This window comes from Hetaerina americana, unplaced genomic scaffold (genome assembly GCF_022747635.1).
Source record: "Hetaerina americana unplaced genomic scaffold, ioHetAmer1.1.p SCAF_5, whole genome shotgun sequence".
Lineage (NCBI taxonomy): Eukaryota > Metazoa > Arthropoda > Insecta > Odonata > Calopterygidae > Hetaerina > Hetaerina americana.
The window spans coordinates 10,625,836-10,645,145 of NW_027287095.1; the positions used below are offsets into that span (position 1 = coordinate 10,625,836).

Consider the following 19,310-nt stretch of genomic DNA (forward strand, 5'->3'; position numbering starts at 1 on the left):
CCAACTCCTCTCTGATTGGTTTTCTTTGCCGCAGTTCTCTATTTTTTGTAATTTTCAAGAACATAACCTGATGAATAGGCAGGAACTGTGTACACACAAATCCAGTCAAAGAACCAGAAATTAAAAAGGCATTGCCTTACATGTTGTCCGCATGAAACTCTTTCTAGCAATGATGAATACCTACGTAAAAATAGAAAGTAATAATATGAAACATACAAGGCAATACTCCCTTTTTGTACGATCTTTTGAAGGTCACTGTAATTTCTATTATACTATTCATTAGTCAACTGAACTAAGGTTCAGATTAAATAACCAGCTTGAACAAAAACAGCCAACTTTATTAACACTTTAAATAAATCAGTTGATTCAGTTATACACAAGAATACCCAAAGGACTGCTCTGAACAAAAATAAAACAGCCAAGTTGGCAAATCCAACCCTTGAATTTCAATTAATTTATCAAAATCATTGTTAACCACACCACATCAATAAAATTAAACTAAATATTAATGTTTTAAAACAGTAAGCTTAGCACATCTTTCTTAATAATATTTTAACCCTGAATTTATTGGTGGCATGAAATCACAGGCACCTAGCTTTCAATTATGTGTATTTTAGAGTAAATTCATCACAATCACATTTCAATTTTCACATTCCAATAAAACTAATTACCTAGTGCATTTGGTACAATTAATTCAATTTCAATACTGATCTCCTTCACCAATCCCACTAAAAGCTAATGTAAATCATTATAACAAAAATTCAGCAGTTATTCAATTACATAAACAGTTGCTCATTTCTAAATCATTGGGACATTTTCTACAGCCACAGGTATCATGTCAAACTCAAGAAATATACATTTGCAAATGATTTTATTTTGTAAAATGAAAGAGATTAGCCGCTACTTCACTCTTGATTGATGCAAAATTTATCACACAACATAATACTTGATTTCTAAATAAAACATTCAAGGCATTCTTCTTTTTAAATATCATTGAACCTAAAATGACAAGTCCCTGACATAGACCTTGAGGCTTATAGACTTTTAGGATGCTCAATTTATAATTTAGAGCTGCAATGAAGTTTTGAGACCAATTTTTTAATGATGAATTGATGATTTTTGATTGACGAATCTTCATTCCTGGATTATAGTTATTGCTTTAAAAATATGCACACCTCCAAAGTCTTACGCATGCACTCATCCAGAAAAACATACATTTTCATACTACTTCTTAAAAAATGAAGCTTTAAAATTAATCCTGCATTTGTGAATTTGTAGTCACTTTGTATTTTCCATATGTTGGATATGGAATAGTTCCACCTCCCAAGTAACATTGGGCAAACACAACACACCATGAACGTGATACACTCAGCATCAAATGTTTCATCCATACAAGATGACTGTCTTACCTCAACAGAGCACCTGGAAGTCCAACTTCAGGTGATAAAAACTTTTAAAACCAATGCACTACCATTTTCATTACTGTCTCATAATTAATATTAGCTGTGTGGCTAGTGCAAATATTTTCATAGTTTTGACTTGGCACCTTTTGGACTAATATTAATATATGGTTGCACCAATGGAAACATCCCTTGGCTACTTTTGAAATTTGTTATGTTTTCAATGACCGAAGCCTGAAAGAAAGAGAGGAAATATTACCATTAGAAGGTTTCAATAAAGTATTGCAGAACAACGGTAGTATTTCTACCTCGTTCATTTTATATTTCAAGTATTTGATTTATATGGCTTTATAAAATAATCATTAGAAAAAAAATTACCATTGGAATAGTGAGATAGATTTGTTTATGAGCACTTGCATGTATTACAGATGAATTTATTATAATTCATAATAGCGAACATAATTATAAGGAAAGATTGAGAAGAGAAAGAAATACGAATATTTCCTTTACTTTATTAAATCTACCGAACTGTCCTAACCAACAACAGTTATCAACCCAAAGGTTGGTTTGATAGGTGAGGGTTGAGCTCACCTAATACTAAGCCCAATCGGGTGTAAAGTTTACCTTTGATAAATTCCAAACTGTGGGAGATGCCACAACAGTAACTTATAAGAGTCATCCACTAATGTGCATTTCATTCGCTAATATACATTTCAATGCAACAATTTCATAGGGTAAAAATCATTCACCTTGACTGGGATCCTGGTCAAGGCGAATGATTTTTACACTGAAATTGTTGCATTGAAATGCATATTAGCGGATGACTCCTTTAAAAGTTACTGATTTGGCATTGCCTGCAGTTTCTTGGAATTTTACACATCACCGTTATAAGGGCAGCCAGTTCCTTTTCCTGGGATACTAATGGTTTCCCAGGAAGATTAGATACCCGAAAATATCAAACAGCATGGAAGAAGCTGAGGGTGCCCAGAGGCATTTCTGGGAATCAAACCCAGGCCTTCCGGTAAGTAGTCCAGCACTACCCACTGGACTACCCCATCTTTACGCAGTAGATGCAAAATTAATTCAATTATTCTCCTTTTAAGTGGAATGGGTCATTCAACTTGGTGAGCAGTAGAATTTTGAAAATATAAGACTGGCTCCTTTGCAACTTAATGATCATCCATTAAAATTAATTACTTGACACATTTACAAACCACAATGTAAAAAGTCACAAAGATTTTGATGCATTATCAAGGGCATGAGGATGCCCAGATCAAGTAATTTTTTTTACTAAGGTTTGTAAAAGCTCCAATAAATGGAGGAATTCCATATTTGACACAACTGAGCTTCAATGATGACAGTCACAACAAAAACTAGTTTTTTTGGCAATATATTGCTTAGTCAATCTAGGATTATTTTTCAGCATATTTTGTAAATATATACAGTTAATAAATAAGCATCGCATTTGTTTTAGTTACTGAGTTAACGGAAATGGTAAATTTAATGTCACCATGGTGCATCATTTTTTTCTCTCTGAAAAATCAAAGTTGGAACAGCAGATTGAGAGTTCCACACTCTTAAGCCTTAAGAAATTTCTAACATACAACATGCACATTTAACCATAATCTAGGCAATATTAAATTTTGTATTACACTATTAGAAATACTAATGAATATTCATATAAAAGTGCATCAGGCCATGAAAGAAGCACACAAATTTAAAATACACGTTAAGATTCCACTAGTACTGTTGTTCACTTATGTAAAACCAATGGCTATGACATTAATAATGTTTAGAGTAATAACTGACAATGATTATCCAGGTACTATCTTACAGATATGTATTTTTATAAAGTTGAATATCAAAAACATTAATCCATCACATTGATTGATTGTAGTAGATGCAATCTTGCAATTTAATTTGACTCCGTTAAAGTAATTGTCAAGGTCTCTCCAACAGCTATTCAAATGCAACTTTACCAAGAAACAAGACACTCTTTTCAATTGCACATGAAAAAACCATAATTAATGATCTGACAGGTCCTATATTTGTGTACATGTGAATATGCACCAAATCTCCTGGCAAATAAATGCATTATTATTATGCATACTTTTAAACACCATATCCGATAATTTACTTCCCAAATGTTACAACACCATCTCAAGATTATAAAATCAATACTAGTAATCATATCTTTGATTAACCAAAAATAATGGTTTAAAATACATTGTGGACTATACATTTTTCCTCAGCGACTATTTTAAATAAAGCAGCAAAAGATAAACAAGATCGAGAAGAGTAGTAATGCTTTCCTTATATCCTAGTGAAAGGAAAAACTGAACACCTAATGTTAATGAGCACGCTATCATTAAACTTCTATTGCACATTGTGACAAGTCTCATCAGCAAGACTAAGGGTATAGCAGATTTGGTAAAACAATATTAAGAATGCATGTTATTTGTTTCCCCACGGTGAACAAGAAAAGTTATACTAACAGATTTTGTTTTTGGAGGAGGCATCAACCCATCCGATGGATCCTTATAATTTTCTGCCTCTGGATCCTTTCCAGCACCACCTTCAGCTGTTGATAAGACATGCACGGCTATCTTATGGCGATGTGGAGCATGAATGCACACATACTCCTGAAATATAAAACATAACATGTGAATTTTAACAATAATTAATAAGAAGGCAGTTGATACTACTGATTGAGTACCTTTTTTCCATGGCATGAATGAGTATTCTTTAGCCTCTTTGAGTTAAAAATCAGATAAAGCCAATGGTTTACCAAATACAAAAACTTTATATTCAACAATATGGATGCATAGTTTACTGATTCTAGAAATTCCATCCATTCATCTTCAGGAATTCTTAATAAGTTAATCCCACATGGTACATGAATTGAAACATACCTCAAAGAATTTGATGACATCATCTTTGGTGAGAGTCTTAAGGTATGCAACTTCTATTTCAGCCCTGTTAAAGTTGTATTGTTGTGAAAGTATTTCTGACCAATATCGAGCTGTTAAGGCAACCAGTTTTTTTGGTTTCTCAAGCCTCTGTGCTGCCAATGCCTCCTTGTGGCGCTCAAACTCATCCTCAGCCATATCTTTCAGGAGACACTGAAAATATGATGATTCTTAAGATGAAGCCACTCATTCCGTCTAGTACATTAATATAATGGCCAGAAAATCATAATGACATCTCCACCACTTACGCCCATCGCAGCAAGGAAAGCCTCAACTCTTTGATCCACATACTTAGGGTGCCTCACAGATTGGACAATAACACGCAGTCCTTGCACACCATTTGATCTTCTTAGCCCACTAAAGACAATATAACCAAGCTGCTCCTGAAAATTAATCAAGATCTGTGAAACTTAACTAATGGACTGGCAGATGACAACAATTTAAAAAATTCATAACTTCCATTGGTTTTCATCAATTAGGGAAATACAATGAATGGTATCAGGGCTATAAGGCAATGTGTAAGACTTCTGAGCAATAATGATTTTTACTATTCTATGAAAAGTAAAAATCATTATTACTCAGAAGTCTTACTATTCTATGAAAACACAGCATCATCTGCATCATGAAAATTGCTTTTCAGAACATGAGTCACCTTTTATAGTCTTCGTTTGGAACCATCCAGAATATGGAGCAGAGGGTAGGTTGAGTAGTATGGAAATTAGAAGAAGGATTGCATTATGTAAAGATGCATTTACAGAGGTAGAAGTTTATAACATGAGCTTTGAGTAAAGACTAAAAGAAAAGGCTGGTGAAAGATATTAGGTAGAGTATAGTTTTGTACAGTTTGAAAGCTAGGTCATTGAGGCAAGAGAATAGGAATAGACTGGAGGCATCTGAGATAAGAATGTGGAGAGAAATGGATGGAAAGGAATACAAATATAGTTCTAGACATGGTACAGGAGAAGGGAGATAGTCGTGGGAAGAAATTCAAATAAGGCAGAATTAATGGATACAGACAATGTAAGAGGAGATGGGGTGATAAAGACAGTTTTAGAGGACAAAAATGTTGGGCAAGCAAAGTAGGAGGAGGAAAAAAATAGGGGTGCATGACTTTAAGGAAGGCAGAAAGTATGCAGAGTTAAATGTAGTTGCTGTAGTATGAAGTTTAAAGATATTTTGCTTTTTAAGCCGGGGCTTTAGAGCACAGTATGTGTAGTGCCAGGATCCATCCATCCACAACTAGCCAAGTGTATAGATAACGATATGATTATCTAGGATCAATGGAAGGCCAAGAGCGCATTACAACCTTTCACTACTTCAGCAGCTGATACCAAGGGTGGGTGGCCATCTTGCTGTGTAAAAGTCACATGACATACTGTGATATATGATAATTACTACTGCCTGTGAATTTGGAAATACCATGCTGACAGATACCTCTCTTGGATTTCATTTACAGGCTACATACCATGAATAGCAATGAATAAACAGCATTTCTATGAGCAATTAAATTGTTTATTCACAAATAAAGGAGATGCATGAGAGTTCTTGAATTAGACAGTGTTCTGCATCAACTTTGCCACAAAATATTCCCCAAATTTCTCTGCCTCTACCATTATAACAAGAGTAATTTTTGACTTTTGACACAAATTTCAACTAATGCAGCCTATGCTGAACAAATTAAATGCGTAAATCAGGGATTTCCAGTAGTCAGGGGTTTTAAGAAAAAGCCTATGAATGACAACACCCAGCTCTTCACTTGCTAGGTAAATCTGTGACAGCAGAATTCAACACAACCAAGGAATAAAAGGAAATGAAAAAAGCACAGATGAGCTCACTTTTGTCCGAAGAATATTAAAGCAAGGCTCACTGATGATCTGCACCAACAATTCAAGCAGCATGTTTGTTTCCGTGGACTGCAAGGTGCATTGGTAATACACTTCTGTGCACGAGCTCAAGTGCAAGCTGTTTTCAACTTCATACACAAAATGGCAATCTAGAAAACAAAAAATAAAATAATGCATTAATCTTCAATTGATGCATATTAGAAAGGGAGACATTATCATAAATCAGAATATGTGAGACATTATCATATATCAGAGATGTTGATTTACATTATGCAATTCTCAAAATCCAAAAAGTCATGAAATTGTGGCAGCAGATCAGGTTACAGATGGGTCATTCCAACTCATTTGACAAATTTGTACCAAATTTTCTCTTGACCCTCCTGTTTCATACCTCATAATACTTCCCAAAATATACTAGGGTCAATGCAACAATGTTGCGGCAACTCCCACAGTTTCTTTGGAATACTAGGGTCAAACAATATTTAGTAATGCCCCTAACCCATGAGCACTGACGAGTATGCCAGGGTGAAGCCAGGCATGTTGGATAGGTTAAAAATTATTTGAAATATTTTTTTACCCTTTTATATAAGAATTTCCAAGATATATCTTTTTTCAGTTTAAAGTAAACTAATTCTTCAAAAAATGCTTCAATTAATTGACAGTGGAGCACTTGAGAAATTTTACTTAAAAAAAGTAAAACATTAATTTTCATAAAAAATTTAAATGTTCTCAATTGTTTATTATTAATTTTATTAACTCAGGGTCAAAGCTTCAACATGAGCCATAATTCATGGCTCCATATTATACAGTGGTGGAGTTATATGCAAAAATATGATTTGATACATTGATTTACAGTAAAATGGGGAATTCTAAAAATCTTAATTTATAAAAAAAATATTCCTCACAAAATGGTTTTATGATATCGTACCCAAAGAGCTATTTAGGTGGTGACTTAACCTTACTGTATATCCTTATATTACTAAAATCGGCATTACTTTTTTCAGGGGAGTCATTCAAAATGAAATACATAAAAACAGCATAATGATTATGAACACAACCCCATCGTTACCGAACAAAACTGATGGGACAAAGGCAGCATAGTAAAGAGATTAAATGTTGTCTCACCATCCACCAGCTGGAGCTCTCTATTTCGAAGCAGCTGGCGGGGCAGTAATGGTCATATGGTCACAGAAGAACTCAGCCGTTCCTCCACAAGGTGGATCAGGTTCAAGGCTTTCTATTAAAAATATAAGAACACCCAATTAGTCAGAGAAGAGGACTAAAATTTGGAATCATTACTAATAAAACTTACACAATAGTCATATTCAGTCATTATTAAAAGTCTTTCCAGTTGGTGAATGGTACTACTTTGACCACTTGAACTAAAAGCTTAATTTAAACCTATTAATTTATTTATTAAGATGGGACCAGAAATCATCTCAAAATATGGCTGAATAGTATTAATATGATAGTACAGCTATAATAATAGTAGCAATATTGCTACATTCCTTTAGTTGCATTTTTGCATTCCCTTTTCAATCTACATATTTTATGAATACCAAATGGTCTCTAACATCACAAAATCAGGTGAATAGTTAACAATCAACAAAAGTAAGCCATTTCCAACTTCAATTTGTAATAGAAAGAAAAACGCAAGATTTACTATATCAATCACTGATACCACATTGACTCAAATATAGTACAATCCCAAATATTATGAAATGCATTAAGAACAGGTTTGTATCAATGGCATTACCCATTCAGCAACATCTTCAGTGCATGTATTTCAAAACATGAGTATGGACAGTGACAGAATATATGTAGGGGAACTTCTGCCACAGTCTATTATTTTCAACTTGGAATTGCATCTCTATACCTGTCCAGTCAGTGATGGAGGGACCTCAAAACTATAAATATATCAAGCTCTAAAATGTCTCCCACCAGGCCTCTACCCTCTCTGTGGTGTGCATTGGGCCAATTGGGCCACAAATGATAACCCATTGGTCACATACAGCAGCCTTAATTCTCTGTTATCATCGGTGTAGTCCACTTTAAAAATAGAATTTCCCTGGCCTGGTGAATGAACAATCAATTAAAGTTTAACAGATGCAAGTGCATTAAAAAATTTGAAACTATAGTCTTAGTTTCCCATGCATCTATCATTCCATTACCTCACAGAGTCTTGAGAGCTTCAAGGACAACTAGGGTTAATCTGTTGTTAGCTCTTTGTATATACAAGGGTGTTACCCAAGCAAAATATTGCAATTTGAAGACTAAGCAGTCCTCCCTTTCCATGAAAAGAAAGGAGCTACTCTCTCAAGTTTCTTATATGCATTCTCGTGCAAATTAAAATTTTTTTAAAAATGATTTCTTCTCAAGTTATATGTTTGGAAATGTTTTATCAGCATATAAAAGAACTAAAAATCTATTGGATTTGAAATTTTCTGGTGTATACTGTACACAAATCGCTGGACAAATAAAATGATTACTATTATAACTATACAAACAGACACAACACCTGCAACTTACTGACGTAAATTAATTGCCAAACCCACCCATCGTGTAATATTTATAAATAAATTCACCGAAATGCTCCATGAGACATGCCAATACCAATTTTTCACATAAAATATAGTGTCAATGTCACTGTTCATGGTCCATATTGAGGAAATTAACATCAAATTATTTGAGCCAATATATTCCACACCCATGGAATTTATCATTTATCCCATCACTCATGACCATAAACTTACTGTCTTGTCAACATTCCCATGAATGAAACACTCAATGTGCATGTTGGATAATATCTGTGGAATGAATGCCTCGACCCTTTCCATGGTGAGCTCTAGAAAAGAGAAATATTTTTATGCACAGATGAAAAAATCATAACGAACCATAATTTACAATGCCTCACACAATACAAACAATCCTGAATTTTATCTTATCATTAGCCTGATTCAGCATAAAATTTAAAATTACACAAGTGTAATAGTCGTCCCAGCTATCTTTTATGGTATTGCATGAATGTCTCATTTGAAGTCATATAATTTGCTAAAATAATTTCATATAATGCAATTTTGACTCTTCAAGGAAACATGGATTCAACTATACAAATGTAAATAATGGTTCTTTCAAAAATCTCAACAGAAGCAGATCAATTCAGGTGTATCTTAAATTATACATTTTCCATTTTTTAATGTCTCTAACTCATACCATTAATTTTTTATTGAATGAAGAAATATATTTGGCGTAGTATTGCATACCAAGCACTATTTTACATCAGGTTAAATTTTCCTTTAAGTTAATGAGTTAAGTTTAAATAACAGGTACCGGTTCTGTGCTTAATAATCATTTTGATAGAGAGTTGATTTTCAGACAGAAACTTCACCAGCAGTCATAAGTACTGAGATTATTATTAGATCAGTCAAGGATCAATCAAAAAACATTCAAAAGAGCTCATTCAATGTTTGTGCTGATTCAACAACTTAAAAACGTATTAAGTACTTAATAACTTAATGGAAAAAGCTGCTCATAAAAGCAATGCTAGAATTACTATGAATTATAAAAATTAATGTTTTTATCAAATGTTACCATAACTGTTATCATGATTCATTGAAAAGTGTATGAAAACGAGCATTTAACAGATTAAAAATTAGCAGAGATTACTTCCATTTAATTAAATGGAAAGCAAAAAAAAATTTCCTGATTACCATCATGTGCTATCATAAACCTAGCCAGCTGAAATGCAAGCACACATATATGGAATCAAATATACATACACTTGTGAGCAGAGTCGAGTTTCATTATGCCAACACTTTTTGTTCCTTCAAATTACTACTTTTTCATTCTTTGAAAATTAGAATCAAATGAATTAATTTCTATTTTATTGAAAATCCAGTTATTTCTATTTCAAAGTGTCTAGTTTTTCCCAGCTCAGTAAGTGTGTGTGCAGAGAAGACTTTATGGGCAAGAGAGTGAGTGAGCGGTTCTTGAAAATGTATGATACAGGATAATAGAGAAACAATGAAATGAAGTTCAACATCTTTAGAGTGCAGGTGCTCTATGCAGTATCAATCAGTATCATGAATATCCTTAAGGGCACCATAATACCTGACTAGAAAAAAATGCAGCAGGCTCTGTGATTTACCCCACTGCTGCATTAAAGAAGATAAATAATGTATGTTTTTATCATAATAATTTGTATTAAAGGTCAAACCTTGCAGGACAATTGTGTTACGGCAATAACTTTTAAGTCAAGATATCAGCAGCTTAACATTGCAAAAAATTATTATATTTCAAAGTCCACTGGATTGACGCAAATCCCACAAGAAAATTCAAAACCATCACACCTTTATTTGTTAACTGAAACAGTTACCAACAAGTTATCTCACTGAGTAATGCTGTAATCATGAACAATGGAGGACATATTTTGCATTTTTCACTAGATCTTGAAGATGGATATTCGGGAGTTCATACTTCCTTTTGCAATGAACAGAGGTAATCAACCAGGGGAATAGCAGATTAAAATGGAATGGCTTTCTAACGCTACACAATATTCCACAATGGAGAAAAGGAAGGAAAACGCCATTAAAACAGGAAGTTAAACATTCGTAATGAAGAGTTTTAGTTTTCAGTAATAAATTCAAGAATTTTGAGGAAAAACTAGTTTATCTATCCTTCCCACAATCTTTTTACGCAACAAATTACAAGATTGATTATTTCAGTAAGTAATGATTACAATGATTCCTGTTGTCTATTCTATATATTATAAAAAATCTAAAAGGCAATGTGGATATCCTCATATTTTATCAAATTCCTCCTTTATTTGTTCGACACATCTTTGTTTTACCTTATCATTTCCTCGTTAAAAGTGACCTTACAACCGAGTGCCAATATGCAAATTTTCCACAGGTCCAAATATTTAGTAAATGTTATTTGCTAAGCTCAGTAAATTCAAAATGCAGCAGAAGACAAAACATTTAGGAATCGAACACTTAATTGCACATAATTTTCCTAGAGAGGCACACTTTTAGAGAGTGGTGGAGGCAAATAATTTACAGGCACCCAAGAGTGACATTATCCTTGAAGATGAAACGGTAAACATTTTAACATGAGGTGGTAAAAATATTGTGCTTAGCTATCATACAAGTGCTTACTAATTTTCTTGGTTCTTCATTAATAGTTTGAACTTGGGACCATAGGGTGACAGCATAGTCTGAAACATTCTGATGTTCATCTCACACTCATCCAAAGTGTCAAACTTTAAATACCTCGTAGAATAACATGGAAGACACCTCAGTATCCTGACCCACACAATCCTAAGCACTCACTACTAGAGCCTTGGAGACACGTGACACTACAAGGGTCTGACAAGACCATGGGAAACCACCCTACAAATTAGCACCACCCTACAAATTAGCCATCCTCCCTCTGACTGGCCGGGTGAAGCTCCAGTAAGGCTTCCATCACCACCTCAAAAAGTCCATCAGACACAAAAACTATACCAGGCGCTTAAGTTAAATGGAATTGATAATAGTAGTTAACACACAATGTGGGAAATTTTTTCTGCTTTGAGATGATATCCATTACTTAATTAATTGTCCATTTTTTCATGGGCCATGAAATCTAAAGAAGTAGACTAAGTAGTTGGGGAGATGTCAAAAATTAGACTAAAGCCCCCAAGGGGAGGGGGGGCATGTCTACATCATACTGCACCCCTGAAAAAGTGAGGGAAAGAGGAAGTTGTATACACAGAACTTTGATCTTGGAACTAGGATGTCACTGCCTTCATGTGACAGAGACCAACATTTTTTATGATATACAAGACAGAAGCTAATCACTAGTAAACACTTGATGCTCATACCTTCACACATGATACTGGTGATGATATTTAACAGTGACACTGGTACATAATGTTGATTCAACCATTTAAAACTAGTGTCTATCCAGCTAGTGGTAATGACATTAGGATGGATGAAACTTTTTGTTAAGGGTGATGCTAGGTGGAGAGAGAGAACGGATAATGTCCAAAATATAATTTTAGCTGCAAATAATGCATTTATGAATCAATTTTCTCTCTTTGGCAAAAGATGCCATTATGGGACCACAATTTCCATTAAAATCTTACACTTCTCATCAATTTTAATCAAAATATGTTTTTTTTAAACTGCTTTTTACACACCCCAATCAGCAAGACAGAATCATGATATTACTATATATGCATATCAATTTTATTCTCAAGATAGAGATATATATACCTTCAGTTGCAGCCAATAACTCCATTTTTGTCCAGGCTTGCTCCACCAAAAGTACTGCCAGGTAATACACAGCATGCTGATAGGGTTGCTCAGCTTCAAAATTTTTCAAACTCCTGATATACTGTATAACAAGATAATTGTCAGCATGATAGATACAATTAGTGAAGGATTCATAAAATAACAAACTACATAACAAATTAATACAACCCACATATAACTCAGTGAAATCATATTTTTCCAAAATAAAATAAATGGACATACTGCTAAGTCTGGCTAAAGGAATCAAAAACATACATATATATTTCAACCCATATTTGTCTAACTTTTCAGGGTTAACCTTTGAGCAATTCTCCACGGAGTCTTTACCATAATGACTTTTTACTACAACAGTGGACGATCAAAGGACATTCTTGGCCAGCACCATTCATTCTCATTCTTTTAGAGTCTGTCTCAGCATGTACATAATTACAACTATCATGCTTCGGTTACCTCTTTCATACATTCGATGAAAGACCTACGTTAAAAGCTGACCATGCATAAGTTAACAACCCAGCAGTAAAATCAATGATGAGCATAAGTAAGAAACTTTTATGCATAAAAAAATCAAAATTTCATCAAACGATATTTCATTTCGTAAAGAGATGCAAAAAGTGTGAAAAACAGTTAGGGTATGAAAAGAAAAAGGAAAAATCACTAACATATAAATTCCCTATTTTTTTTGGTAATGCCAACTTAATATGCATTATAGTAATTATTGCTTCGAAGATTTTGGAGACAGTGTTATCGAAGAAATGTGAACACAAGAATTTGTTGTTGGAAGTGAGACAAGTGAATAATATCAACCAGGAAGAAATACATTGCTACAAGACAAATATATACTGAAGAAAATCCTCCTGATCTAAAGAAAAAATTAACCCCTTTGAGAAAAGTACAAAAATTGCCATTTGAAACATACTGACAGCAGCAGTAGAGTATTATCTCCTCAGAGCAATACATACAACAGTACAGTGTGATGTTATTATTTTTTTTTAGTTGAATACAAACATAAAACCTGCAGGAAGTTCTGCTACTTCTTAAAGCTCCTGTCAACACCAAATGTGTTCTGCTAAGTGAATTATATTCAATGATATTTTTTGGGCATCTTAATTCATTCTAGGCATCCTACCTATTAAATGCAGGTTTCAGATGGACTATACATGTTTTAATGAACAGTAATAAACTAGTACATCATAAATTGCATATTCTTAAGTTATGATACCTAGATTATGATTGCATCTTGCCATGGAAGGTCAAACATAGGTGACATGTTTTCTTGGAAAGTACATTTAGAATTTCAGGTCCCTTCAAAAATGTCATAACAAGAAACCACTATTGGTCTTAAGGTATTTCTGCATCTGATTCATTCAAAAATTCATACTTCTTCATTTGAAAATTGAATTTATTAAGGATTTTACTATTAAATAAATCAATGTCATTAACAAAAACAACAAAAAATTTGGGTGCACTTTAATTTCACTAAGTTTACTTTAAATCTTAATTATACCAATATACTTACATTCTCCTTCATGATAGTAAATCTCTTAGGATCAATTTGGAAATTTGTCATTTTTTCCATTATTTTGTCCAACAATACATGCTGCTTGCTGTTGTAACCCACAATACCTAGCTGCAAAATAAGGACATCAATTAAATGATTAAGACTCTGAAACTAAGCTATGTTCCTAAATTTGTACTAATAATAGCACAAAAATACATAAAAACCTATCAAATACACAATGTGTTAGCTCCATGATACATGGGTTGTTCAATAATACCTTAGAAAATCCAAACTCAATAGTATCAGAAAATGTATGCTTTTAGAGAGTCTCATCTCTTGCTAGACTGCTGTTAAAGTTTCAGCTATATCCATCATATGGTTTCGTTTTCATGGTCAATTGAAGCAAAAAACGTTTGTTTATTTAGAAAAATGAAAAAAATGAGTTTCGTGGAGCAATTTAACACTTTTATTTTGAAGGTTTAACGCAGAAAGAGATCAAAGCCTATTTGGATGAAGTTCATGGCACATACTATATGCTCCCAATTTGCATGCATAAAATTAGGTAAATAAGTTTAAACATGGCCAAATATCCGCAAATTATGAGCATTGTTCATGTCTTGAATGATGCTCATCTTGGACATGAGCAATGATTGAAATCCATGATATGATTTTGAGTGATTGACGAATAAAAGTTCACAAAATAGTTGAGGCCACAGGCATACTGCAAGGCACAGTGTACTCATTGAATAAATAAAAAACTCCAATAGTCATAAACAGTTAACCTTTCTAAACAAAGTACAAATGAGATTAGTTGGCTAACGTCACAATTCAAGGATGGAGTAAAAGGTGATAAGGAAAGGGATAAGGAAGGCTACTACGAATATGCATATTTCAGCCACAAAGTAGCCCTCTTCAGTGTACTGAAGGTGAATTGTCACGACAACACAAGTCGAAGTGAGAAAGAGTTTGCTCACCAGATATCCCACCAGATTTGACCCCCAGTGAATTCTCTAAAATGCTTAACTTGAAAAAATAGCTCAGGGGAAAAATATTCACTTCAAATAAGGAGGTCATCATAAACTCAGATTCTTAATTTGAGGACTTTCTAAATCCTACTATTTGGATAGCTCAAACAAGTTGGAGAAAATGCTGGGATAAGTATCAATCTAAAAGTAAATTAAATTTTAAAATAAAATAAATCTATCCAAATAATTTGTTTTCTATATTTTCTTAAGGACTTATTGAAGAGGCCATGTATTTATGAAGTATTTTATTGTACTCCTTCCTCTTTATATACTCCGGGTAAACCCTCATGAATCCATTTTGGTTCTCTCCTAACCCTCCAAATCCTTTGGATTTTAAGTTACATCTCATGACAAGTAAATTATAATCCAAATGTGCACCCAACCTAGGAAGATATGACAATGCTTCTAAATCTTTGTTAAACCATTGCATAATAAAAATGGTACCTACCTGCTGTTTAATGCTTGTAACTTGGCCTAGAAAGCTCACCAATAAATGTTTATCAAAAGTTGCAATGATGAGTAAGGATGCTTATGTATATAGTTACTAGACTATAATATTACTACTATATGCATCTGTAAGATATTTTGTCATGTACCTTACAGTTAGAATTTACTCAGATATTATCAGGTTTTATGAAATAGCCAAAATCATCAGTGAAAGGAGAGGAGTGGGTGGGAGGGAGGGTGGGCAAGGGCTGAGGAGGGCAGACAGGAGAGCTCATTCCTTACATCTTTGATGCTCTGCATATGATCTCCTGCAAGTCATTAAGAGGTGAAAACCACCAAACTTAACACATATATCAATTCCCCAACCAATGTTTTTCATTTTGATATTGTTTTCAGTTCTAATATTAAGAACTGGTGGGATCAAAGCTATTTTTAATGTGTATAATAACGTAGAAAAACCATCCGAGAGGTGCCACCAATTTTTTCAAATCCTTTCACTGTATTAAAAGATCAAACATCTGTTTGTTTTAAATGATACATACAGCAGACATATTTTGTAGTTGACAAAATTAATGAATAATATATAACAGCAAGAATAGACACACATCAATTATAGAGCACTACTGCAAGGAGAATTAATGAAAATTGCCTATTTCTGATATTGCAGCACTGGAGCATCATCATTTGAAGATATTTGATTTGTATCCAAACATTCTTTCAACCAGCAACTTCGTCTTAATAAATCCAGAGACAGTCATACTTACAATCATTCCATATTTTGTGTTGTTGAGTTCCCACTTGAGACCTGCCAACTCTGCAGCATACGCATACTCATTCAGAGCATCTTTGAACAAGTGGACAAACATATGCATCATGTTGCTGTGCAATGGATCCAAGTAGGCCAGGGGACTGAGAGGGCAGACGCAGAAAAAACACATGTTCAGTCAGTCAAATGCAAATTATTCACAGATCAAGAGTCACATCTCACATTATTTGAAGGAGACATTTTCCTCTGCAAAAAGTACCAAAAGATCATCCTCATTATTTTAAAAACAAAGAAATTTCTTCTCTGGTGGATGGATACTCGAGATATTTTGAGTTCAATTTCTCACATGCTCTATATTGGCAATAATGGATGAAAAATAACTTTAAATGAAACTAATTCATGAACAGAGAAAAAATTCTTTTGTTTACATCTGATCCTGTCATAAAAGACTTTTGATTAGTCTTTCAACGATTTATTTTTAATTACTTTCTGGAATTCATGAGGATAGTCATTATGTAAATCCCACTGTTACCAATGGAAAATTGGCCTGCATGGCACAGTATTATATGACCTATGAAAGGCTGAATGCAGTTTTAACAGATCAGGATCCACAAATTGTGAACTTTTAAAATGGCTGAAGTAGACTTATTAGCTTTCATACATTCAAAAATGCACTCAATATCAATTAGGGCAAGTTAATGTTTACATGAGTCTATGCCACCAGAATTGAACTTGAATTAAGGGCCAGACAAACAACAGTCAACACTTTTAGGGAAGAATAATTTCTAGCTTGGAATAACTCAAAATACTTTTTGGAATTTTTTGTGTGTTGCAGATTCAAGAATCGCTTCATAAATCAAAAACAACTTTTGTTAATAGAAAGGAGTATCAAAATATCAACACCTGCGGGCAAATATGAAATGTATCATCAATTTGGAAGATAATTATAAGTACAGACCAGCAGACTCAAGCCATCATTGAGGCATATTATGAAAAAATTCCTTTCAGGAGGCTATCATGATGTGAAATGATGCAATTTTCAACACAAAACTGTTATACTTATTACTCACCTGAGAAATAAAATTTGCTGGCAAATCAAAATGGCACTCCATCAAATACCTCTAACGTGATTATCCGCTATGCAGAAACTCCTATCTGAGTTTCTCACCCCCCAGTTCATACTATTTATGGTATTTCAATTAGGGCAGGGTGAACATTAGCATAAAACACATTTTGAACTCAATAAAAAATTGTGATTCAAACTAAAAATTTGAGGAGGTATCTTTCCGTGCAAACATAAATCATGGCCCAATTTACTTTTTCTCATTTCAAATACTCATAAAAAAGAATCATCAATCAACAATACGACCTCAGCCTGTCAACATGAAGGAGCTGTTGTTTTCTCGACAAAATACATATAAGTTTTCTCTTGCGAATTGATATCAACTTTTTATTACTAAATTTTCCTCGAGTTCTAACCTTGGACAGGAGTCTCGATTGACATGTATTAAGTCAATTACCCTTTGTCTCCAATACACAATAATAACAAGGCTATTCCACAACTTTTAAATTCTTCAATTTAACAATCTTTCTACATAGTTCCACCTCATGCCATCAACTAGGAAAGGGTGCCCAAGATGGAGAGTATCAGATATCATTGTAGAGGAGATGCCATGTTGAAGAAAAAAATATTTCATACGGTAGATTTAGTCCTCATTCACAATTCACAATTTTTATATGCCAGCATGGAAAAGATTACATACTTTTTAATTCCGTGAACCCACCTCACCATCAACTTCTGTCAACAAATTCTGTCAACCCATTCAACCACCTGGGATCCTAAAATGTTCCTTCAACCCTTGTAGCCATCCCACCCTCAGATGGAGACAATTTGTGAAGCATATGGAAGCCCATCCATGAATAGGCTGACATGAAAGGTCAAGGTGTCTGTCACATAGGCAGAGAGAAAAATTCAATTGACCCAATTTAAGGGCAGTGCAATGGCCCCTTTCAGAAAAACTCCTGGCCTAATTCCCACTTAGTTTTACCTGTAGTTATACCCTCTCTATTTGATGCCAACTCCTCAGCAATGAGAGGACAAAAAGAATAACTGGAGGAGTGGAGAAAGTACAAACGATGAAAGAAATTCTCATTACCAAAAGCAAAGGCAGCGATAATGATGTCACTAATTTCACTATTCATATGGGAAATACACACTATGGGAAATGTTGTCTTTTGGAAATGATAAGGATCTTTTCATGCTTGAATCCAAAATATTTTTCCTATTGACCTCTGAACCTCAGAAATGAAGCAGAGAAAAATGACCTACTTGCAAAATTTATAGATTATTTTCTCAGTTTCATTAGTACACGGAAAAATATTTGGATGGAAAGGTAGTTTCAACATTTACCTACGATAACGAGTAATCGTAAGGATATCACCTCTCAAGTAATAGATATACTAAGAAGATTCACAAGAGTGATCTGTATTGCTACTCCCAGCCATACTGTGGATTAGCCTTTCATATATCACTAGGTTCAACATATGCCAATGAGTGTCAATAACTACTACTGAAGACGGGAGTTATATAGATTGAAAAATAAAAAGGAATATTTATGTTTGAATGATGTAAAGAAGTCATCATCACAGGAATGCATATTAGTAAAAGTTTAGTTTGGCTCTTTGACAAGTGCATTTTAGTAGAAACAGTTCATTTGTTTTCAACAAACTATCAATACATTAATTTAAAATACTTTTTTCTATCAAATATCAATTACAGCAAGTAAAACTGATGTTTTATTTCATCATAAGCCAAGGTTCTGAAGGGTTTTTGACTTGAATGAAAGGTAATTAGTGAAACTTAATTTGGATTTATCCGATCAATGGTGTTTCTAAGGAGTCTATAACTTTACATTAGTTTTTGTTGGGATACATCAATTTCCAATAAGAAGCATTGTAAGATGTGTCTGTTTTGTTTTAGTTTATATTGCTATTAATTATTTGTTTCTTACGGTGGTTACCATAATTCTTGTAATGTAATTTCGCAAAAACACTTAAATGGAAAA

The 19,310-nt window shown here is 33.7% G+C and overlaps 1 protein-coding gene across 1 annotated transcript in view; it reads right to left on the reverse strand.

The window, feature by feature from the left end:
* Nucleotides 1-317: 317 nt before the first annotated feature.
* Ide (Insulin degrading metalloproteinase) overlaps nucleotides 318-19,310 on the reverse strand; it is a 42,476-nt gene continuing 23,483 nt past the window's right edge. The window contains 10 exon segments of the mRNA XM_071592931.1: nucleotides 318-1,634; nucleotides 3,896-4,042; nucleotides 4,313-4,522; nucleotides 4,618-4,752; nucleotides 6,205-6,362; nucleotides 7,339-7,450; nucleotides 8,967-9,058; nucleotides 12,471-12,591; nucleotides 14,026-14,136; nucleotides 16,244-16,388. Coding sequence (XP_071449032.1) covers nucleotides 1,527-1,634; nucleotides 3,896-4,042; nucleotides 4,313-4,522; nucleotides 4,618-4,752; nucleotides 6,205-6,362; nucleotides 7,339-7,450; nucleotides 8,967-9,058; nucleotides 12,471-12,591; nucleotides 14,026-14,136; nucleotides 16,244-16,388 — 1,339 coding nt within the window. The 3' untranslated portion in view covers nucleotides 318-1,526.